The sequence below is a fragment of the Humulus lupulus genome, chromosome 4 (genome assembly GCF_963169125.1).
Source record: "Humulus lupulus chromosome 4, drHumLupu1.1, whole genome shotgun sequence".
Lineage (NCBI taxonomy): Eukaryota > Viridiplantae > Streptophyta > Magnoliopsida > Rosales > Cannabaceae > Humulus > Humulus lupulus.
Window position 1 is genome coordinate 96340307 of NC_084796.1, and position 24644 is coordinate 96364950.

Genomic DNA, 24644 nt, shown 5'->3' on the forward strand with positions numbered 1-24644 from the left:
TTATAAGTAAGATATTTAACCCTATTTTTATGTAAAGATTATGATTTCTATTATTATTTGAATATGTTTGAATCAAAATTTAGAGACGGCCCATCAGCCCATATGTATATCCTTGAGCCTATAAATAGAAGTCAAGGGACTCATGAAAAAAGAGAGGGCAATAATTTGTATTCAGAGAGAATCAGTGTTTTCTATACACAAACTTTTGTATCCTTTTTTGGAGCCTGTGAAACTCAGTATACCCTAGTTTGCTGATCGCAGGTTTCATAATACATCAATAAAAACACTAAGTCGAAGTAGGTTATTACCAATATCTGGGGCCAAACCACTATAATTCATGGTGTCGTTTAGTTCTTGTATTCAGCTTACAAATCTTTATTGTTTTGGTGACTCTGTGTCATTGACTAAATCATCAGTCAACATTTTGGTGCCCTCGTTGAGATTTGAACTCAAGACCTTCAAGAAAATCAATGGCGAAAATAAACAGGAAAGCAGAGCAAACTTCTGGAAATATGCCAAATCAACCTCCTCCGCAAGATGTAGCGGAGGATGAGCCACAAGTAGAATTGGAAGAGGAAGAGATGGATGCTGAAACCATGCTAACAACTTTGATTGTATTGCAAGAGGAATTAGCTAGTCTGAGAGCTAATCAAGAGAATATGGCTGACACAATGGTGCTGTAGCAAAGGGAGATTAACCGGCAGTGCCAAGAACTGAATGAAAGATGAGCTGACATGGACCGCCAACAGAGGGATGTCAATGTGGCCTTAGAAGCGGCCATTCAATTGGCACGAGGACAACCTGCACCTGCCTCCCAACCGGATCAGCCACCCATCACTCACCCTCAACAAAATCCACATTCAGAGCATCCCCAGTATCACCATAATCCACCACAACCAAGGAATCCTCAAGGACCGGAGCAACCTCCAGTTGCTCAACAGGAAAGACCAGTCCAAAATCCTGAGCAGCAACCACCCTCTCGAGTTGATCGAGATAACTCTCAGCAGCAAAGGCAGAATAGGGTCGAGCAGCTTCCCAGAAGCCCTAGATGCCAGACAGCTGAGGAGAAAAACCCTCCTAGCATGGGACAACGTCCCTCAGGAGACAGAAGACAGGCGGATTCAGGCTTTGCGGTCAAAGGTCCCCCACGACATAGTAATGTCAGAGGACCTACCAACCAACTTAGGCCCCCTTGTCTATCGAGACATACCAGCGGGGAGAGAGGGAAACAGTGCGAACAGGAGGTTGCACACTCATAGGTCACAATTTACAGATGGCCATGATTATAACAAGGCAGACTCTGGCATGAGGAACGCTGGTCGACATCAGGATGAGAGAGGCGAACGACAAAATCCTCTGCCAATGGAGAACCGACCGATAAGCCAAAACGATGGGGGGCAGCCTAAACAGCCCAGTGTCTTTGACCGACTAGGTGCAAGCGAACAAAGGTGAAGGGATGAAGACCTGAGGGATGTACTCAATAATCGAAGGGAAAGGCACGACGAGTACTTCCACCTAGCTCTGGTCGCTCTAGCAATACCAGATGTTGTACAAGCCCAAATAGATGACTTGAATCAGATCGTGCAACTACTGGTTAGGAACAGAGTGACCCATATAGAATTTGATCGGAGGAAGGACACCCCATTTGTTCATAGAATTGTTGTGGCAGAGACTCCAAGCAAATTCAAGAAGCCAATTTTACCCAACTTCACAGGGGAGGAAGATCATGTATCTCACGTTAACAAGTTTGAGATACAGATGGACATCCAAAAGGTGTCGGATGATGCTTGGTGCAGGATTTTTCCTGCCACTTTATGTGAATCTACTTAGGAGTGGTATTTCAAGTTCCCTCTAGCCAGTATAGTTTCTTGGGAGATGTTCGTGAAGGAATTTTATGGACAATTCTATGTTGGTCGAATACACCAAACAGAGGCCAATCAGCTGGTCGAGATTCAACAGGAGGGAGAAACCTTAAAGGGATATATCCAGTGATTCATGCGAGCAGCAGCTCAAGCCAAAACTGTTTGAGATGAGGGAAATATGATGGCACTCACGGCTAGAGTACGACACCATTCTCCCCTCTGGAGTAGTATGCAAAAGAATGGAGTAAAGAGCACTCGGGAATTTCTGGATCGAGCAGAAAAATATATCAAGCTCGAGGAGGCTATCGCTAATGAAAGGAAGTCTCCAATGGACGACCAAGGCAAGAAAGAAGACCCTAGCAAAGTCTCCAATGGGTCTGGTAAGCCCAACAGCAACGGCAAAAGTAAAGGAAAAAATGTGGGGGGGGGGGGGGGGGGGGGAGGGCGAACAACGAACCTGCAACATCTAATAGCAAGTGCCCCAAACAGAACAGATACGAGCCAAGGTTCACCAATTATACTGCCCTGGTCGATAGTTGAGCTGAAGTATATCAGGCCAGTCATACCACTGTTCCCTTTAGGAGGCCAGCCCCGATTAGAAAAGATATCTCCAAAAGGGACATGACCAAGTTTTGTCGTTTTCACAACAACTATGGCCATGACACTAACGAGTGTAACCAACTCAAGGACGAGATCGAGTTCCTTATCCAACAAGGACATCTAAGGAGGTATGTATGAACAGGTGGAGGTTCTCAGCAGGAGGCTCACGGAGGTAACGATCAGGCGCCTATACGCCAACGCTCGCCTCCTCTACAGCGAGCTCCAGTCGCTGGTACATTGTTGACCATCTGCGAAGAACCACATAAAGTAGGTGACAGTGGTAAGGTGAGGGAGATATATGCCAGAACCCTACGTCATGGCCAGGACATCAAAATGTTTAATATTGAGGAGTGAACTCCCAAAAAAGCCCGAATAGAGAAAGAAACAATAACTTTCTTCGAGCTTGACGCTCAGCATGTTCGATTTCCCCACTCAGATCCTCTGTTCGTGGATGTTCAGATTGCCAACATGATGGTAAAACCTGTGTTGGTAGATACAGGAAGCCCGGTCAATATTTTGTATAAATCTTCACTAGAAAGAATGAAATTATTAGTGCAATATTTAGAGCCATCCAACCAAACCATCTACAGTTTTCTGGTAAAGGACTCGTACCAACAAGGTCGATCAGACTCCCAGTCACACTAGGAGTTGCACCTGCGAACAGGACATTACTCGCTACTCTCATAGAAGTTGATTGTCCATCGGCATATATTGTTTTCATTGGACGACCCATACTAGTCGATTTGTGAGTCGTAACTTCGGTCTGGCATTTTTCCATGAAGTTTCCAACCGACGCAGGAGTTGGGTGTGTGTTGGGAAACTAACGAGAAGCCAGAGAATGCTACAATTCCTCGATCACAAAAGCAAGAAGGGGCAGATCGAGAAGTGGAGCTAAAAAAAAGGTTGCTGGTGGTAAATGAAACACAAGCCTAATCAGGTGAACAAGTCACCAAATAGGGTGTTGCCCAAAGTGAGGATAGGGACTTAGATCCTCGCTTTGGGGATTTTGAAGATAACATAGGACCCGTGGAGGACCTCAAAGAGGTTCAGTAAAAAGAGAAAGATTCGACCATGGTTGTAAAATTCAGAAAAAACTTAGAGACAACAACGAAAAATGAATTGGTGGGGTTTTTGAAGAAACACTAGGAGGTCTTTGCCTGGTCGCATAAAGATATGATTGGGATAGACCCAGCGGTTATCAGTCATGTCTTGAATGTAGACAAAAACTATCCACCTATACAAAAAAAAGAAGGCTGCTCGACAAAGATAGATCCAAAGCTCTAAAAGAAGAAGTCAAGAGGCTAAAGGAAAATGGATTCATCAGGGTAGCGTTTTATCCATCTTGGGTCTCTAATCTCATACTAGTTCCTAAGGCAAATGGTAAGTGGAGGACTTGCGTGGATTTCACAAACCTTAATAAAGTATGCCGGAAGGATTGTTTCCTACTTCCAAGAATCAACCAACTAGTCGATCTACATCAGGACATGAAATTTTATCATTCATGGATGCGTACTCCGGTTATAATAAAATTAGTATGCATCCACTTGATGAAGATCACACTAGCTTTGGAACAGATATGAGACTTTACTGCTATAAAGTAATGACTTTTGGTTTGAAAAATGTTGGTGTGACTTACCAACGACTAGTCAACCATATGTTCAAAGAACTGATCGGCAATAACATGGAAGTCTACATTGACGTTATGCTGGTCAAGTCAAGAAAGGCTAAAGAACACATCAAGGACCTACAAGAATGATTCAACATCTTGAACAAATATCAGATGAATTTGAATCATCTAAAGTGTTCCTTCGGTGTTGGATGAGGAAAATTTTTGGGATTCATAGTAAACTCACGAGGAATCGAAGCCAATCTCGAAAAAATTCAAGCACTGATCGAGATGCAATCTCCTACCAAAGTTAAAGATGTTCAAAGCCTAACTGGAAGAATTGAAGCCCTAAGTAGATTCATATCTAAGTCAAAAGACAAATGTGTCCCATTTTTTAATCTACTCAGAGGCAACAAAAAATTTGAATGGACAAAGGAGTGCGAGCAGGCTTTTTGGGGGCAGAAAGCCCACATGTCGCAACTGCTAATTTTGTCCAAGCCGGTCGAAGGAGAAACTTTGTACATTTACTTAGAAATAATATAGTATGCTGCTAGTGCTGTTTCAATTACAGAGGAAGACGACATTCAAAAAGCAGTGTACTACGTAAGCAAAAGGCTAGTGGGAGCAGAACTGCGATATCCGCCCATAGAGAAATTGGCTTATTACTTGATACTGGCATCTAGAAAGTTGCGACCCTATTTTCAGGCTCACCCCATCATAGTGCTTACTGACCAGCCACTACAGTAAGTCTTATAAAAACCAAAAGCCGCTGGTCGGCTACTAAAATGGGCAGTCGAGTTAGGACAGTTTGAAATTTCCTATGCACCATGAGCAGCTATAAAGGGGCAAGCCTTAGCGGATTTCATTGCAGAATTCACCAGACTCCCTGCCAACGAACCAATAATATAAACCAATGATCAAAATTATTCCCCTACCTGGAAGCTGTTTGTAGATAGATCTTCCAACGAGCACAATGCGAGGGCAAGGCTGATTTTAATCACACCCGAGGGACATCGGTTTCACTGTGCAATCAGATTCAACTTTACTGCTTCCAATAATGAAGCCGAGTACAAGGCTCTACTTGCAGGATTAAGAATAGCCAAGGATATGGATATAAAGTCACCAAAAGTATATAGTGACTCCCAGCTAGTAGTTAATCAAATTATGGGAGAATATCGAGCTAAGGGTCTCAAGATGGTTGCTTATTGAACAAAGCAAAAGATTTACTGGCACAGTTTGAGAAGTATACTCTCCAGTAAGTACCTCGCGATCAGAATTCAAATGTCAATGCCTTAGCCAAATTAGCAAGCGCTAAAGATAATGATGCTTTGAGCATAGTACCAGTCAAGCTTTTGTTGGCACCGAGCATTAAAGTGGAAGAATCCTCACTAATTTTATAAGTGTCAGACACATGGATGACTCCTATCATTAAATACCTCAAACAAGGAGTATTACCAGCAGATAGGAATAAGACAAGGACACTTTAAAGACAATCAGCTTGATTTATTTTGGTCAATAGAGTCTTACATAGACAGGGATACTCAATGCCTTTACTACGGTGTGTCTCTAAGGAAAAAGCTAAGAGCTTGATGCAAGAAGTACATGAAGGTTTCTGTGGAGATCACGCTAGGGCGGGGGGGGGGGGGGGGGGGGGTGGGGGGGGCAAACTTTGTCAAAGAAAATTCTACGGCAAGGATACTTCTGGCCTACCATGATCAAAGATTCTATGGAATTTGTTAAAAAGTGTGATAAGTGCCAAAGATTTTCCAAGACACCATGAGTAGCCCCAAATGAGCATAAACAGATGCAAAGCCTATGGCCGTTCACGGTTTGGGGGATTCAACTGATCGGATCTTTGCCTACAGGAAAAGGGAAAGTCAAGTATGCAGTGGTTGCTATTGGCTACTTTACTAAGTGGGTCGAGGCTGAACCACTCACAAAAATTACGACCAAGAAAGTATTGGATTTTTTCGTCAAAAATATTATATGTCGATATGGATTGGCAAAAAAAATTGTCTCAGATAATGGCACACAATTTGATAGCGACCTTTTCACAGATTTGTGCGAACGACAGGGTATTACAAAAAAAATTTTGTCAGTTACCCATCCACAAGCCAACAGACAGGTTGAAGTTGTTAACAAAACTCTAAAGGACACACTGAAGAAAAGGCTCAAAGAAGCAAAGGTGGCATGGCCAGAAATATTTCCAGAAGTACTCTGGTCATATATAACATCTCACCCAACAACAACAGGCCATACGCCATTTTCCTTGGCCTATGGGTATGAAGCCATGTTACCCGTTGAGCTAAATCCACCATTGCATAGAAGGCTGACATATGACCAGAGCACGAATAACCAATTATTAATGGAGTCTTTGGACTTGGTCAACGAAAGATGCGAGCAGGCTCAACTTCAAGTTGCAGCTTACCAACAAAAGGTCACTCGATATTTTAACTCTAAAGTACGCGAAAGAAAGTTTGACATGGGAGATTTAGTACTTAGAAGAGTTTTTCTCAACACTCGCGACCAGAATGCTGGAGTACTCGGCCCGAATCGGGAAGCTCCATATCAAATTGAAGAAATCCTTCAACCAGGCACATATAAACTTGCTCGCTTAAATGGAAATCTCGTTCCTCGCTATTGGAATGGAGAACACCTACGCAAGTATTATCAATAAACAATTATTTTTAAAGAGTTGGCTTGTATTAATTTTACTTTTTACAAGTTTGTGAACAAGGGCTGGTCAGTTAATGACTAGACTCTTATAAGTGTAAGATCAATTTTGATCACTCGTACAGAGACACGATTTTTCCCATTCTATTATGAGAAATAAGAGAAATTGTGCACAGCCAGTTTTTCTTGCCAATTATTGTATTTATTGCAAGTATTTGCTCATTACGTGTATTTTTTTGCTATATTATAATTAATTGTTTTTAAAGTACGCGAGCAGTAATGTTTGAACAGGACTTGGTCATGGCAAGTGACCGAAAACCTTGAGCTCCTCGATCACTTGGGGGGCATATAAGATACTAAGCAGGCAAAGCATATCAACAGACATATGTAAACACACGAGCAAAATAAGGGAAAACAGACTTAAAGCATTTTTCAAAAAATTTAGTTAATTTTGTGAAATCTTAATAAAGTGTTATGCTAAGTTCGGTCATATGAATAAATGTTATAATAACAATGAAAACATTTTATAATGTCACAATGAAATGTATTTACATCGCGAGCAATTGCTGCTCGGATGTAATTAAAATAATTGAAAGGAAAAAGTTGCCTTAGGCAGCAAAATTGTCTTAACATCACGAACTGTTGTTCGAATGTTTTAATTACATGAATAAAAAAAAGTTATTGTGCCGCTGGAAGAGGGTCTTGCTTAGACTGTTGGTCGACTGATGTTCCAGCGTCTTCTTCAGCACCATCAATGCCTGTCACCATAGAGATTTCAGGAGAATCCAAGGCATTCTGGGCATTCCTTTCCTCCTCTTGGCAAGTAACGTACTTCGCAAGTTCAGCTTGTTTCATTTGCTCGGGAAGATAGTCAAAATTTTCCTCTGGATTGTTCTTCCAATACAAGTAGAAGTAGTTAAAGGTAGCTCCTCGGAACCTCTCCAGGTTTTGGGAATTTGTCTCCTCGAGCAGCTTAACTCGTTCTTCCAGACCAGTAGCCTCCTTCATGATGGCCTCTAGGTCTTCTTGAAGCTTGGACGCTTCCTTGTAGTTAGTCTCCGAAGCTTTCTTAAACTTCTCCTTGGCAACAATGGTTTTGGCCAGCTCTTCCTGGGTCCCCTTTAGCTCATCGGTTAAACTGACGAATTTGTCTTCGGCCGCCTTAATCCCCTCGGCGTGTTTGGCCTCAATCACCTCAGCGCGATGCCATCCATTGCTCATGGTTAGGATACCTTGCGAATAAGGAAAGAATGAAGTTGTTAGAGAAAATTAGAGGAAATGTTGTTCGACTAAAACACAATCCAGAAGAAACTTACACTGGGACTTCAGTAATCCTGTGACTAAGTACCTGGCTATGCTTCAGTGGGGGAAGATTGGCAAAGGCTTCCTAGTTGCGACGGTGCTTGGATAATTTTTGCAGCTTTTCGTAAGTAGAATTAAAGACAGTCCTCAATAAATTAGCAGTCGAAGATCTTCCTACCTGCTCGAAGGGAGGGGCACTGTAAGGAGGAGGAGGAGGCATTGTAGTTTTGGACGAAGCAGAAGACGGAGGGTCATATGGTTGAGTTCTTTTTCTGGAAGGCTCACCACTGCTTTCCCCAGGATGTTTTCTGCTCGACTTCTTCCTGCTCGAGGGAGCGTCTACGGAGGCGTACATGTCGAAAGCATCATCAAATGGCATGACTACAAAATAAAAACAAACGAGCAGATATGTTAAGAAATAGTTTGACACAATAAAGGAATAACGTAGAGAGAAATTCTAAGTAGTATAATCGAACTATTGTTACCTATCGTTACATTATCTAAAGAACTACTGCTACACTCACAATCTACCTAGAAGAAGTCCAAGCTAAAACTACTGGTCATAAATTTAAAGTTGCCATCCATGTTGAATAAATGACAAGGGACTGGAAAATTATCTAGAAGTGAGAAGTCTATACCGTTCTCGTCTAAATATTCGAGTATAGGGCCGGTGTATTCTGGTAGTTTATGTTTTCCCCTGCCATGTTGGGCAGGGGTATTAGCAGCTCGAGTGTTTGTGGATGGTTCTCGAATGGTCACTCTCGTTAGTCATCGTATCCGGGGTTATAACACATCCTACTACTGCTCGGGGATTTCTTGTCCTTCAATGCCCTCTCTAGTGGCACTCCCCGCAGTGGATTCCCTCACTTCCTAATGAGGTTCCAAAAGGCCGACCAGCCTTAGATTGCTCTCTACAACCAGCTCTTGGATGCTTTTTTCTATATTCATCATGCTGGCCAGAGTTGTGGCTCTTATCTCCAATTCTGGAGTAGGGTCTGGTCAGTACCATGGACCTAGATGCAGCACAAAACAACTAAGGACAAGAAAAGACGAAAAAATGACTATCGACCAAAGACTGAAAGTTTACCTCCTCGTGTGAAGGCCAAGTTGTTGGAAACCGGGTCGGTTGTGAGAAAGTACTCTTGGAAGTACTTTCCTATGTTGGACTTGTGGGTAACGCCGCTAAGGAATGTGCGAGCAGATTCCTGGTGGTAAAAGTGAAAGAACCCCGTGTTGTTCTGATTGAGGTTGGATTTGAGATTGAACCGGTAGTTGATCTCATGTGGAGTAGGCACAGGCCATTTTTTGTGGTTATACAGGATATAGAGTGCTAAAAGTACTCTATATCCATTGGGTGTTATTTGGAAAGGGGCGACCTCAAAATAATTGGCCACCCCTTGGAAAAATTCATGCAAGGGCAAGATTGCCCTTGCCTCTATGTGATACATCGACCAGACGTTGTAGGTGCCTCCAGGCACATTTTCCCTTTGGTCGTGTGTGGGTTTATATAAGGTAATCCCAGGAAGCCAGTACTTATTGGGATATTTTACCACTATCCTGGTCGATATGACACTAGGAGGGGTAATGTACCAATCTTCTTTTTCTCGATGGCCATCGCGAGGACGAGTTTTGGGCTGGATACCTGGTGGTGAAAAGTTTAGAGGTTAAGGGTCGTTTGAAGGACCTTTAGCATTGGTTGCAGGCTGGTTAGTAGGTAAATCTGTTGTTTGCTTTTTCCTACGAGCAGTGTATTTGACACGACCCATATTCGATGGGGTGTGTGGAGGACTGGTTGTAGGGTTTGGTTGTGAAGCCGAAGGCTCAAGAAGAGGCAAAGAAGGTTGTTCTTGATCCTCGAACAACAAAGCAAGAAGATCATCGTCTATTGGTCTCTCACCTCCCCAGGGATCATGCATGAATATCTAAGAAGAGAAAAGGGGAAGTGAGAATGTATGACCAATAGATAGAAGAAAGAGAAAATCAAGGATAACGTTGCTCGTGTATAAAAGTTAAGCTTTTATACGACTAGCAGCATCCTGATAAAAACACAATAAACATGCGAACAGTTTGAAAAACAGATCAAAAAGTGAATGTGAAATTTTTTTTTCGAAAAAAATTTTCAACTTCGAAAATAGGCGGGAAAAACCAAGTTTTTCCCAAATACTCAAAATCAAATTTTCACTTCGATTTTGGACCCAAAATAAATAATCTTATACCCCACATTACTTTTTAAAAATTTCCAATATCTTATACTACATAAACTCCTTATTCTAGCGTACTTGATCTATGTATGTTTGCCTAACCCCGGTTACCCAAAAATTTCTCAAGAACAGTAGAAACCCAGTTACGAAAACTCGTGAATCAAGGCCAGAATACATAAATTTTTTTACATAAATGAGACAGTTGATTCGAAAACTTACTTGGAGTACAGATTGTAGGAGAAATCACAAAGGTTTTGCTCAGAGTTGCTCGAAGACGTCTCAGATCACACTGAAGTCTCTAGGTTCTCTTGAAGGTTTTTCTGAGTTCTTGAGGAAAGAGAAGGTTCGGGTAAAAAATGAAAAAAAGGTGAAGAGACTTATATTTATACTGCTCAGGGCAATAATAGAAGGTAATGATGAGGGAAAAGTTTCGATGCATGGGGAATAATGAAAGCCGTCAAAACATTTTTGGGAAATTGTAATGATCATAGTTACTTGCTTCTTCAAAAAAGTACTGACAGATGTAACAGGTCAAATTGATTGCTGATCGAGTAAGTTTATTAAATGATGATCGCATTAAAATAAACTTAGGGGGGAAAATGTTTACCCTAAAAAATACTTACTTGCTGACGTGGCAAAATTAGTACGCACGTGGGTTGCACGTGACTACTTAGTGATTACATCTAGGTCGACCAACGATGTCACAGTCAGTATCCCGTGATTCGTAAGGGAAAAGACCGGGTAAGCTGTGTAATCCTACACCGCCTAGGGAAGTTCAAGTGTGATTATTCTAAGACTGTGTAGGTATGGGACTAACCATAAGGGGACAGGCCTTGGCAAACTTCATAGTGGAATGCACTGGAATGGCTGACGACGAAGTTATAACTGTAGCCCGCGAGTTGTGGAAACTATTTGTCGATGGGTCTTCCAAAAAAAAATGGATCGGGGGCAGGAATCATACTGATCACCCCAACTGGGAGTCAATTTCACTCCGCTTTGAGATTTGACTTTGAAGCGTCTAACAAGGTGGATGAATACGAAGCTCTATTGGCAGGACTTCGAATAGCCAAGGAACTCAAGGCTAAGGTGATACATTGTTACAGTGACTCCCAGTTGGTGGTCAACCATATTTTAGGGGAATACCAGGCTCGTGGGACAAGAATTGCTGCATATATAGAAAAAGAAAAAGCAGCTCTTGAACATTTCGAGTTCTACACAATAGAGCAGGTTCCCCAAGAACAAAATTTGAATGCAGACATCCTAGCCAGGCTCGCCACATCCACCGAGGTCGACAAATTGAACGTCATACCAATTGAGCATCTATCAACGTCTAGTATAAGCGAGCCTGAACAAGAAGATGTCTACATGATTAACTCCGAGACAACCTAGATGACCCCAATAGTTGAGTACCTTGAAACCGGCATTCTCCCAGCAGAACGGAACAAGGCTCGAAAACTGATGTATCAGATTCCCATATACACTATTGTGGAAGGAAGGTTATATCGAAGATGATACTCTATGCCACTACTCCTATGTGTGACTCCACTTGAGGCTAAGAAGATCCTAGAAGAGATACATGAAGGATTCTATGGGGACCACACCGGGGGGCATAGCCTTTCTAAGAAAATTATACGCCAAGGATAATTCTGGCCCACTGTCAAAGCAGACTCATTTGATTACGTTAAGAGATGCAATAAGTGTCAACGGTTCACCACAATCCCCCGAGCTCCACCTTCCGAGCTAACTATGATGACCTCCCCATGGCCATTTGTGGTCTGGGGAATTGACCTCATAGGCTCATTGCCAACTAGCAAAGGCGAAGTTAAGTACGCAGTAGTTGTGGTAGATTACTTTACGAAGTGGACTGAGGTCGAACCTCTGGCAATAATTACCTCAAAGAAAGTCTTGGACTTTGTGGTTAAAAATATAATCTGCCGATATGGAATGCCAAGGAGATAGAATCGGATGATGGTACTTAGTTCGATAGTGAACTGTTTACCAACTTTTGTGAGAAAAATGGGATAGTAAAGAGCTTCTTCTTTGTGTCCCATCCCCAAGCGAATGGCCAAGTCGAGGCTGTGAATAAAACCCTGAAGAGTTCCATGAAGAAGAAATTGGAAGAAGCTAAGGGAAAATGGCCCGAAGAGTTTCCCCAAGTCTTGTGGGCATATCGGACCACAGCTCGTACTTCAACAGGACATACCCCTTTTTCTCTGGCATATGAATGCGTGGCTATGCTACCAATCGGGGTCGAAATACCCACCATTCGTACCCACGCTTATGATCAAGCCTCGAACCAATCCCAGGTCGAAGTAAGTCTGGACCTAATTGAAGAAAGATGGGACGAGGCTCAACTAAAAAATACAGCATATAACAAGCGAGCTGCCCGGTATTTCAATAAAAAGGTTGAAGAGAGAAAATTCAGCTTGGGAGACTTGGTGCTAAGGCATGTGTTCTTAGCTACGCAAGACCCGGATGCTGGCGTGCTCAGGCCTAATTGGGAAGGACCTTATCAGATCGAATCGGTTATCCGACCTCGCGTCTACAAATTGGCAAGATTGAATGGGGATTTGGTACCACGAGCATGGAATGGCGAACATATATGACCTTACTATCAATAGTGTAGGAATGATTTCACCATTAACCATGCTTGTTTATCTTTACTATGCTTCTGTTAATAAATTGTTCAATTTCGAATAAAGTTCATTTTCGTTTCAATATGCTATATTTTTTGCAAACTCTCTTAATTTAATAACCTATGGTCACACTCATAGGATATTAAGGGGGCATTAGTGGTATATATACTGTAAGCTTGACAAAATAAAAAATAAAATAGCATGCACGAAAAGAATAAAAGGGTTTGGACATAACCAAATACACAAGCTAAGATAGTTTGGACATAACCAAATTATTAAAAAATAAAAGTGTTTGGACATAACCAAATACGCAAGCTAAGATAATTTGGACATAATTTGGACGTGACCAAATTATTAAAAAATAGAAGTGTTTGGATATAACCAATGGCGTGAGGCAAGGTAATTTGGATAATACCAAATGCGTGATTTACACATAACTAGATCAAACATATTTGTGTATCGATTACGAACCAAAAATACCTAAATAGGTTTGGAGCAAACCAGCTAAAACTAATCGACAGAAAGTTGGAATATAAATAAACCTACTTCAAGCTAAGTCGAGATCGAGGCTGGAATATCTTGCAAAAAGATAGTTCCGACCTCATAACTTTGGGGAGTTCCCCGAGCACAAGGAAAAGTAACTAGAAAAGCAGGATATAACTAAACTACCTACATTACACGCCATATAAATACTTTCGAGTGCATGGTAAAAGTAAGTTCCAACTTTGACAAGTATCGAGATCAGACACTGATACATTGAGTAAACTGTGCATGAATGCATTGAAGCTCAAGCTTAAATCCACCACGTGTTTGTATGAATAAACAGACAAAATATTTCGACTTAAGAAATGTAAAGCCAAAATATTAAAGTAAAGACAAATACGATATTATAAATATCATAAGAAAGTAGCTCTTTTACGAACTATAAATTGTCTTAGCCCCAAGGGCATAGAAAACAAAAGATAAAAACTATTACAAAAGTCTTAAAGGGACACAGCCCAAAATCGAGGTTTAGGAGGAAGGGGCATTCCCCTTATCATTCTCAGCATCCACCTTAGCCTTTTCTGCATCCTCCCAAGCAGCCTCCTCCGCTTCAAGCCGAGCTTTCCGTTTGGCCACAAGCTCCTCCTCAAAAGAGCCTAGGAAGCTGGTATCAAGATCAGCATTGCTGGCCCAGATCCTGTACATGGTCAGGTCAACTGCTCGGTCCTTCCTCTCCTTGAACTCTTCGAGGAGACGGGTTTTTTCCTCCTCCATTATCTCGAAGGTGGCCTTTTTCTCCTCCTCAAGCTTGGCATTGATCTTCTCAAGCTCCTCAAGCCTGGCATTCAGCTTCTCGAGCTTTGCTATCCTGGACTTCATCTGCTCAGCCTCAGCCTCCAGCTTAGATTTTTCGGCCTTAAACTCATCTCTGAGCTTGAGCTGGAGATCCTTTGCCTCTTGAGCATATGACATGCTCGAGTGGATCTCGTTGTTTAGCTTATAATTTAGCTGAGCAAACGCAGTAAGGTACTGACACACAAACAAATCAAGTTAGAACATACATCAAACACAACAACAACGATAATAAGGTGAGAGAAGTTACCGCAGCAGCGAGCTCGACACCCTAGCCATAAAGGGTGGTGCAGTCCCGAGCATTGTTCAAGAACTACCACTGGGGAGCCTCGAAGCTGCTAATGCTCTGGCCTACCCGAGATAGGATGTCCGAGCCTAGTGTAGCCCCATGGGTCCCGGCAACATTGTCAACAACATACTCATCAACGTGAGTAGAAATCAACAACAGACACCCTTTGGACGCTGGTTTCTTCGGAAGAGGGTCGAGCATGGGGAGAATCTTGACGGCAGGAGGCGGAGGAGGAGCATCTATGGTGGACGCATCGAATTGGGAGGTGGGACCCGCAACCGGGCTCGCAACAATGGGAGCTGGGGGAGGAGGAGTCTTCTCGGTCCTCTTAGAGACCTTAACAAGTCGATCAGACTTCTGCGAGGCTCTCAAGCGCTTGCTCTTCTTAGCCCCCTCACCCATGGCGAGCACGGTTTCGAGATCAGAATCCATAGTGCCTGCACAGTCACACCACATTATAAGAAACTTCAAGACACAAAAAGTTAGCATAATGCACACAGTATTGGACGACTATTCCATCCCAGACCTCGTTCAGACTATACGTTGTATCGTACTTCCCTAGCCAACTATCAAACCTATGGACCCTCTCATCTACCTAGGACCATAAATAAAAGTGGTTCCTATCATCTTCACACAAGATTATGGTGTCAGGCTTATGCTTAAGAAGCAAATGAGACCATAAAGTCGAGCTAAGGATGACCGTACCTCTGTCACTCGAGCTCGAAGCCTCGTCATTGGCCTCGTTCCCCGAGCACGGACTCCTACGATGGCGAGCTGGGGATCGTTCCTTATAGCTTCGCCTCGGAGGAAGGCTACCGGTTGGGAGAGGCACAGACTCCCACTGGGTGTACTTCTTGTTGGACCAGTCGTTTGTGGATTGGTCCTTCTCTAAGAGACCACAAGCTTGAAGCTCATCTTCATGAAGAAGATAAGACAGGGATCGCCTGCCGTAAGGGAGTTGAGGCAAAGTCTCCTTATGCTCCTTCATCTTACCAGTGGGAGTAGGACGATGATAGTTGGTTGAAGAAATAAAGATATTATCAGTGGTTCGAGCCCAAGCAAGAATTCGAACATGAAAAGAAAAAAAAAGAGGTTGTATACTTACGAATTCGCCTGAGCGAATAGTGTCTGGAGGGAGCCAGAACCTCCATCCAAAAGAATGCCACCTTGAAGTTGGGAGGATGGTTCAGGAGATCCTCAAAGATTTTCTTCTCACGAGGATAGCTCGAGAGATAATAGAAGCCATCTCTTCCCTGAGCTCGGGAGGGATTGCTTTTCAAGCAAAAGAGATATAAAATCTCCTTTGGTGAAGGTCCTTCCCACATTTGCTCGTGGTAAAGCGACCTCAGGGCTGACAAAACCCTGTATGAGTTGGTGTTGAGTTGGAAGGGAGAGAGCCCGAAGAAATCCAAAAAGTCCTTGAAAAAGGACTTCAAGGGCAATAAGGCCCCTACCCTCATGTGCTCATGGCTCCAAGCCGCATATTTTAACTTACTGTCGGGATTACCATCTCCCAGGGCGCGACAACTTCACTCATGGGAGGTTGGAGCTCAACACCTTAGCGAGCCTAATAGTCCAATTCCGTGGAGGGCCAAGATGTCAGAGATCTGCCCTAGTGAAGAAATCGAGCTCCAATAATGCTCGGCCTCAAAAAATTCTCCCCTCGAGGTGGGAATAGTGGTTGGCTGCGATGTAGACGGAGGAATTTGATGGTTCTTCCATTAGATAAAATTTAAGATCGCCTGGTTTGAATGCAACCGTCACTTTAAGGGTAGGATCGAGGGGGATTGGTCTAGGCTCGGGGTCTGGATCTGGGTAGATGGCGACCCTAAGTCTCTTCCTTTTTCTCTCTTCGACCTCGTCGATTTGACGATGAAAGTAAGCTCGGGTGTCTTCTTGCTCAGGCCTTAGTTCATGCTCTCGAATCAAGCGCTGATTCCGAGTAAAAGGTGACTCCGGGCTCAGAATTGCTGGTGAGTAAGGAATCGCGAGTTTTGAGCCCCACTGCTTTTCCAAATTCGGCGACATCTAGCAAGAAAGAAAAATGGTGAAGGCCAGACGAACAAGAAGATTACTAATAAAAATCAAGATAGTCTGAGCTCGAATGCTCGAGACTATGGAACGAGCTCGGTCAAAAGAGCGAGATTAGGTTCGGAGCATGTATTCCACATGAAGGGGAAATTGGATTTATTTTTGACAATCCTGGATTTTCAGGGAAAAAGTTGGCGGTTACCCAAAAAGTGAAATTTTTGGGAAACGTGCAATTTGAAAAACCTAATCCTGTACCCAGTTTCTTGGTCTACACGATACGATAGTTGAAATCAAGATAACCTAATAAAATGCAAAAATCTGGGTTTGAAAAATCTTAACAATAGAAGAGCCTAAAAACTACACAGTATTGATTGAAGCATTCTAGTATAAAACTAGTAAATGTACCTAAATGCTATTGCAACAATAAACATGCATGGAAAAACAAAGTATATACACGGATATACGGGGTCAAGGAGAGGTACTTACACAATGCAGATGGTGGAAACAAAGAAATCGAAGACCGAAGGATTGGTTGCAAGAACGATTTCACGGAGTCGAATAGACCAGCGGTTTTTTTCTTCCTCAGCTTGGAGAACATGCAAGGACTAGAGTTTTTGAGTTCTGGTTTTCTTAGTTCTTCTCTCTTTTCTGAAAACTCAAAAACGTAAAGGTAAAATGAGGAAGACGATGGCATATTTATAGGCCCCAAAGGATGCCAATCGACAAAATAATCTGGACCATTGGCCAATTTCGATACCTGATCAAATGTCCATGGGAAAACGGAAGAGTGGCGCCATAAAATTGGCAGGCGGATGGATGTGTGTGTGGTGTAAAATACACTCAAGTACTTAGACCATCCAAGACCTGGCTGACGCGTGTCCACACTCGAGTACAAATGATAGTACAGTTTCCAAGAAAGGCAGTTCAAAAGTTTCCTTCTCATGGGATTCGAACTGATACTTTTGAGGGGGCAAAATGTTACACCCAGATTTCGAGATAAGGAGTTATGACCTCGAAATCTAGGCTCGACAGGTGTGAGCTCAAAATATGTGTGGTCGTCATATGATTCTTCAGTCAGACCGCTTTGCTGTAAACATCGACCTCGAAAGCTCGAGGGTGTGTAGCCTCGAATATGTTCTGAGCTCGCAATAGTCATGCAATACTTTTCCATGACTGCTTCAGGCGAGATGGATCGAGCTCGGGAAGCACAAACTCGGACGTAGCAGCTTCATCGGCATCTACTTGTCCCAAGCATAGTGCGAAGTTCGGTGGCGAGCTCGTGATTAACTCAGTCTCGACAGACTCAATGCCAATTGTTGATATCGAAGATTTGATGAATCATCTAGGATAACCCATTACGTGTGAACAGGTTTATTGTTGTACAATCCCAATATTTAAGGGATATCATTTAATCTGTTATCCGTCCTCGATCCTCGTGGGGCGTTTCCGTGTATATAAGAGATAATGCATTTAATATCATAATTCAATTGATTTACAGAATATCTTCCTGAAATATGTGGGTATGAATTCTCCAACCTTCTCTATAAATAGAGAAGGAATCACCACTTGTAAAGGACCGATTTTTGGTTTTCTGGAGAGAAAACTCTGGGTAATTCATCTCTGAAGAATTTCCAGAAAACTCCCAAGTCTTAATAACATAGACTCATGGAATAGGCAGAATTAACTACTGAACCATGTAAAAATCCTCTTGTTTTTCTTCATTGTTTTATTGTTTAATTGCTCTACAATTTAAGTTGACGAAAAACAGCATCAACAAATATGTTAGAATATCAAGATCAATAATTTAAAATAAAAACTTTAAGGATTAACAAACATTAATAATTGAATAAATACCCGAGACCTGAGAGGATTGTAGGATTGTGTTATCATTAACATGTAAATCAATCAAATTTGGAGATTTGAATTGGAATTCATTGAAAATTGAAAATTGAATTTGAAAGAATTTAGAGAGAAGAAGAGAAGAAAAAAAGAAATTAGAGTAGAAGAAAATATGAGATTAATAGAGAATGTTCAGAATATATATATATATATATATTTACAATGAGATATTTATCTATATTTAAATAATAATATCTTATAAATATCTCATTTAAATTTAAAAAATTACACCCATTACTATTATAATCTATAAAATGAATTAAAAAAATTAGATTAAATGAGAAAATAGATAGAGTGGTTTGAAGAGTTTTTAGAGTGTCACATCATCTCTTTGGTGCTCTCATTTATAGATATCTATATATATATATATATATATAAATAGGTTAAATGAGAAAATAGATATAGTGGTTTGAAGAGTTTTTAGAGTGTCACATCATCTACTTGGTGCTCTCCTTTATAGATAAATAAATAGATAGATAGAATGATAGATAGAAAGATAGATAGATAATATTTTATTTAAATTTAAAAAATATATAACTACTTACATTTTTTTAAGTTAATTACTATATTATTATAATTTATAAAATGAATAAAAAATTATATTAAAGGAGAAAATAGATAATAGAGTATTTTATAGCAATTTTAGAGTGCTACATTATCTTCTTGAAACTCTCATTTATATAATATATAGATAGATAATATCTTATTTAAATTATAAAAATATGTAACTACTTACATTTTTTTTAATTATTATATTATTATAATCTATAAAATGAATAAAAAAATTAGATTAAAAGAGAAAATTGATAAAGTGTTGTAGACAAATTTTAGAGTGTCGCATCATCTCCTATAGTTTAAATCGTGTCTCTCCATTAATAATTAAGGGATAGTAAAATTTTATTTAAGTAGTACTGTGTAGAAGAAAAAATTAAATTTGAAAATAGTTTAAATCTACTATTTTTAAATTTCACTGAACTTAACAATATCAATTAAATGGTAATAATATTAATATTATTAATTAATAATAAAAAAAATCTAAAATATATATAGGGGAATTTTCCTATAGAGGCTTCATTTTAAGCCCTACTTGTAGGGCTTTTAGTGTTTTCAACCCGTAAACAATTTTCGACGCGATTTTTTTTTTATGATCATGTATATTGTAGCTATTTAGAGCATCTTGCAAATTTTCAGAAAATTCCGAATAGTTTAGAATATCGAAAACTAGGTTCAAATATGTTGTTGCACGCGTAACTAATTTTTTTTATACGCGTGGAAAATAACATGTTTGAACTTAATTTTCGATACTATAATAAACTAAATAATGCGGAAAATGAAGAACTCTGGAAGTAGTAGTGGCAGTAGTGCTAGAAATAGCTGGGATACAATCGTTGGAGGAGATCGAAGATAATGATCATGATCATTTGTAGATATCAAAGTTGCACCTGTTTTACAAAATAAGAAAAAAACTGATTAGTAGAGTGGTAAGCACATATAATATTGAATCAATGTATTATGTATTTTTTGATATTGATATCAAAAATAGGAATTACAATGAAAGTGCAAGTCTTTGAGTCAGTTGCGAAACTCCACAAAAGAAAAATCTATATGAATTTCCAAAATAATCACGTACTCCTATCTATATATAGCTACTCCAAATATATTTTGAATAAGGCAATGGTTTTACTTATATTTTCAGTTATTTGTGGATTCTTCATGGACACTATATACTTGGTGTTGTTGTTATTATTATTATTATAAATTAAAGTCGTATATACGTTGTACATGATTTAGCTACTCCAACTAAATGAGTCATTTGAATGGTTTTAGTTACACATGGATTATTGTATTATAGTTTAAAAGACAAACAGTAAGTCATTTGAGTGGCTTCAGTTACATGTGGATCTATTATAGTTTAAAAGGCAAACAGTAAAGTAAATAATTACAATAAATAGATAGTAGTTTATTTTGCCTAAAACTGAAAAAATGAATAAAAAATGAGAAAATTTGAAAAAACAAAGAATAAGAAAGATAGCTCATATAGGTTGCCACCCCACACTTCTTTGAAACTCTCATTTATATAATATATAGATATATATAGTTTACTACAATTTATAAAATAAATAAAAAATTAGATTAAAGAAAAAAATAGATAGAGTGTTTTAGATAAATTTTAGAGTGTGACATAATCTCCTTGAAGCTTTCTTATATATAATATATAAATTAGATAGATATTTTTTATTATAAATTTTTAAAAGAAGAATAAAAAAAATGAGGTAATAGAAAGAATATTGTGGAGCAATTTTAGAGTGTCATGTCATTTTCTTGGTGCTTCTTGGTGCTCTCCTTTATATAAATATATAGATTAATTAATTAATTTAATTCAAATTATATACTAATTAGATATATATTTTTTTATCATAAATTTTTAAAAGAAGAATAAAAAAAAGTGAAAAAAAAAAACTAGAAAAAAAAAAAGAATGCTTTGTAGCAATTTTAGGGTGTTGCGTTATTTCTTGGCGCTCTCCTTTATATAGATACTAGGCAATATAGTCGCGCCTCTCGCGGTCTTTATAATAATTAAAATTATTATTTTTTAAATTATTTCTTAGGTTAATTTTATAATTTTTTTTTAGGGTTAGGAATTAAACATTTTAGTTTTTTTCTTTAATTATTAACTAATAATCCTAAATTTGAAAGAAAAAATCATTAAAAAAAAAAGAGAGCAAATCTATTATAACTTTTATAATTAGAAATTTTAGTTTTTATTTCTTTAATTATTAACTAATAATCATAAATTTGAAAAAATAAACTATGTGAAAAAATAAGAAAATAGAAAGAATGTTTTAGAGCAATTTTAGAGTGTCACATCACCTTCTTGTGACACTCCTTTATATAACTATATGGGTAAATGTCCATTTGGTACCATGTGTTTTATCGATATACAAACTTGGGACATCTGTTTTTTATCATTATCAATTGGTACCCTCTGTTTGCCAAAATTACATAGTTTGGTACCATCCGTGTGTTTAAATTTTTAATATTCTCATATTACCCCTCATTTTAATGATTCATTTGATTTTCAATTGTTTTATTATTTTTAAATAATGTAAATATATTTTCAAAAGGGAAATTTCAGTATGTACGCTTGATATTGGCTACTCTTTAAAAAAAATGCTAGGCATATTAAAGTTTTCGAAATAATGCTACTTTTTGGCACTTTACCCAAAATACCCTTACCATTTCCCCCCTCACTTTTCACTTCGCATTTCTCTCTTCTCTATTCTCTCTTCCCTCCATCTCTCTCTCTTAGTTCACTCTCTCTCACCTCACGGCATCATCAACACAACCACCACACTAAATATTGTATTTCGAACAGATGTGGGCATGATTTTTGGATTTTTTTTGCGATTTTTTTCAGATCTGAAACTCTGAAATCTGCAAAAAATCGACCTTGCTTGATGGGGCTTGATGCTAGCTCGATTGGGCCTTCAAAATCAAGATTTTTCATGAAAAAATGACTTTGCTCGATGGTGGCTCGATGGTGCTCGATGCAATTCTTGCAAGAGACATAATTTTTCACTCCGGTGTCTATTTGGGGTGATTTTTTGTTTTGATTTTGGGTATTTTTTCAAGATCTACATGTTTGACATACTCATATGCACATTCGTGGAGTGTAACACTTGAAAAAAAAATACAAAAGTGCAAAAATACCTCATGTTTAAGACATGTTTTGGTATGTTTTCAAGTTTTAAAATTCCAAAATGTGCATATGAGCATGTCAAATGTGTAGATCTTGAAAAAATACCCAAAATCAAAAAACAAATCACCCTAAACAGATATCCGAGTGAAAAATTATGTTTCTTGCAAGGATCGCGTCGAGCACTGTCGAGCACCATAGAGCCACAATCGAACCACTATCGAGCAAAGTCATTTTTTATGAAAGTCTTGATTTTGAAGGCCCCATCAAATGGTTTCTCGATAGTGCTCGATGCCAGCTCGATGGGGCCTTCAAAATCAAGATTTTCATGAAAAAATAACTTTGCTCGATGGTGGCTCGATGATGCTTGATGTGATTCTTGCAAGATACATAATTTTTCACTCGGGTGTCCATTTGGGGTGATTGGTTTTTTTTATTTCTGGTATTTTTTTCAAGATCTACTCGTTTTACATACTCATATTCACATATGGGAAGTTTAAAACATGAAAACATACCAACACATATCTTAAACATGGGGTATGTTTGTATTTTCGTATTTTTTTCAAGTGTTACTCTCACAAATGTTCATATTAGCATGACAAACATGTAGATCTTGAAAAAAATACCCAAAATAAAAAAATCACCAAAAATGAACACTCGAGTGAAAAATTATGTCTCTGGCAAGAATTGCATCGAGTCACCATCAAACCACCATCGAGCAAAGTCGTTTTTCATGAAAAATCATGATTTTGAAGGCCCCATCAAGCTGACATCGAGCACCATCGAGCAAGGTCAATTTTCTGCAGATTTCAGAGTTTCAAATCTGAAAAAAAAAAATTACAAAAGAACTCAAAAATCATGCCTATATCTGTTTGAAATGCAGTATTTACTGTCTTAAGTGAAAGAAACATCATTATATTTGAGAAACAATTAATTACCCATAAATTTATACTCAAAAAATCATCAAAATGTATGTTTCTTTGGGTATATTGTGTTTATCTCTACATGGTAGCCGAAGTTATGGAAGTTTTTCTAGTGTTGGTGGTGGCGTCGCTGCCGTGGGTGGTGGTGTCGTGAGGTGAGAGAGAATGAACGAAGAGAGAAGAGAGAAGTAAGAAGTGAGGGGAAAATGACAATAGTATTTTGGATAGAGTGTCAAAGAGTGACATTATTTTGAAATCTTTATTATGCTTAGTATTTTTTTAATTAGCACCCTCTATGATGCATAGAATGTGAAATTTTCCTTTCAAAATTCATAAAATAAAATAAATGTTTAATTAAAACTTTAAAATAATTTTAATAAGCAAAATTATTTTTGAAATAAATTTAGTTAATCAAAAACAAAAAATTAAAAACTAATTAAAATCTTATTAATTAACTTTAAATAAACCTAAATTTTAATTTAATTAACGAAAAAACTCATATTTCACCCAATCTCACCATCACCTTCTCAGTTCCCCACCCTCCCAATCTCATCCTTATTTTAGTGATTTATTTTATTTTCAATTGTTTTATTATTTTAAAATGATTTAAATATATTTTCAGATTTAATAAAATAAATAATGTTTAATTAAAACTTTAAAATGATTTTAATAATTTTAAAAATAATTAATTAATTAAAAACAAAAAAAATTGAATTAATTTTTTTTTAAATAATGAAAAATCTTATTAATTAAATTTAAATAAACTTGAATTTTAATTTAATTAATGAAAAAACACATATTTCACCCATCTCACCATCACCATCTCAGTTCCCCACTCTCCCATTTTCACCAATATATTTTTTTGTTTCAAAGTTGGATTGATTTGTTGATTAAATTAAAGTTTTAGGTTTATTTAAATTTAATTAATAAGATTTAAATTAGTTTTTTATTTTTTTAATTCAATTTTTAGTTAATTAAATTTATTTTAAAGTTTTAATTAAATATTTATTTTATTATATGAAACCTGAAAATATATTTAAATTATTTAAAAAATGTAAAACAATTGAAAATCAAATAAATCAATAAATAAAGGGCAATACAGGAATATTAAAAATTTAAACGCACAGAGGGTATCAAACTATGTAGTTTTTGCAAATATGGGATACCGATTGATAATTATAAAAAGCAGAGTGTACCAAGTTTGTATTTTGATAAAACACAAATTACTAATGGGCATTTACCCTAAATATATAGATTTTTTTATTTTAACTTTTTTTATTTGTTACACTCAGATTTCGAGCAATGAAAATTGTGACCTCGAAAGCTGGATTCATAAGGAATGAATTCGTAAAGTCTGGAATATGTCCGAGATCTAAGCATCGAGCCTGCGAAGCAGAGACGACTTCGAAGATGATAGCCTCGAAATCCTCACAAGCTCGAAAGATAGACCCCGAAGTACATCTGTCCTCGGGATGGCCTCGGATCAGGGTTCCGAGCCTGACGCGCGTATGAGTTCGAAGTCATGTGGCCTCGGGGAGATGCTATAGCTCGAAAGTCAATAGGAAACCTGGGAGAATAGGGCCTTGGTGA

General features: G+C 38.6%; 1 protein-coding gene across 1 annotated transcript; it reads left to right on the plus strand.

Moving 5' to 3' along the window:
• Window positions 1-734: 734 nt before the first annotated feature.
• Window positions 735-1259, plus strand: LOC133832401 (glutenin, low molecular weight subunit-like). The gene has a single exon (XM_062262750.1). The coding sequence runs from the start codon at window positions 735-737 to the stop codon at window positions 1257-1259; it is 525 nt and encodes a 174-aa protein (XP_062118734.1).
• Window positions 1260-24644: the final 23385 nt, after the last annotated feature.

Coding starts and splice junctions, on each gene's coding strand:
- LOC133832401 (XM_062262750.1), top strand. CDS start 735: ATGGACCGCCAACAGAGGGATGTCAATGTGGCCTTAGAAGCGGCCATT.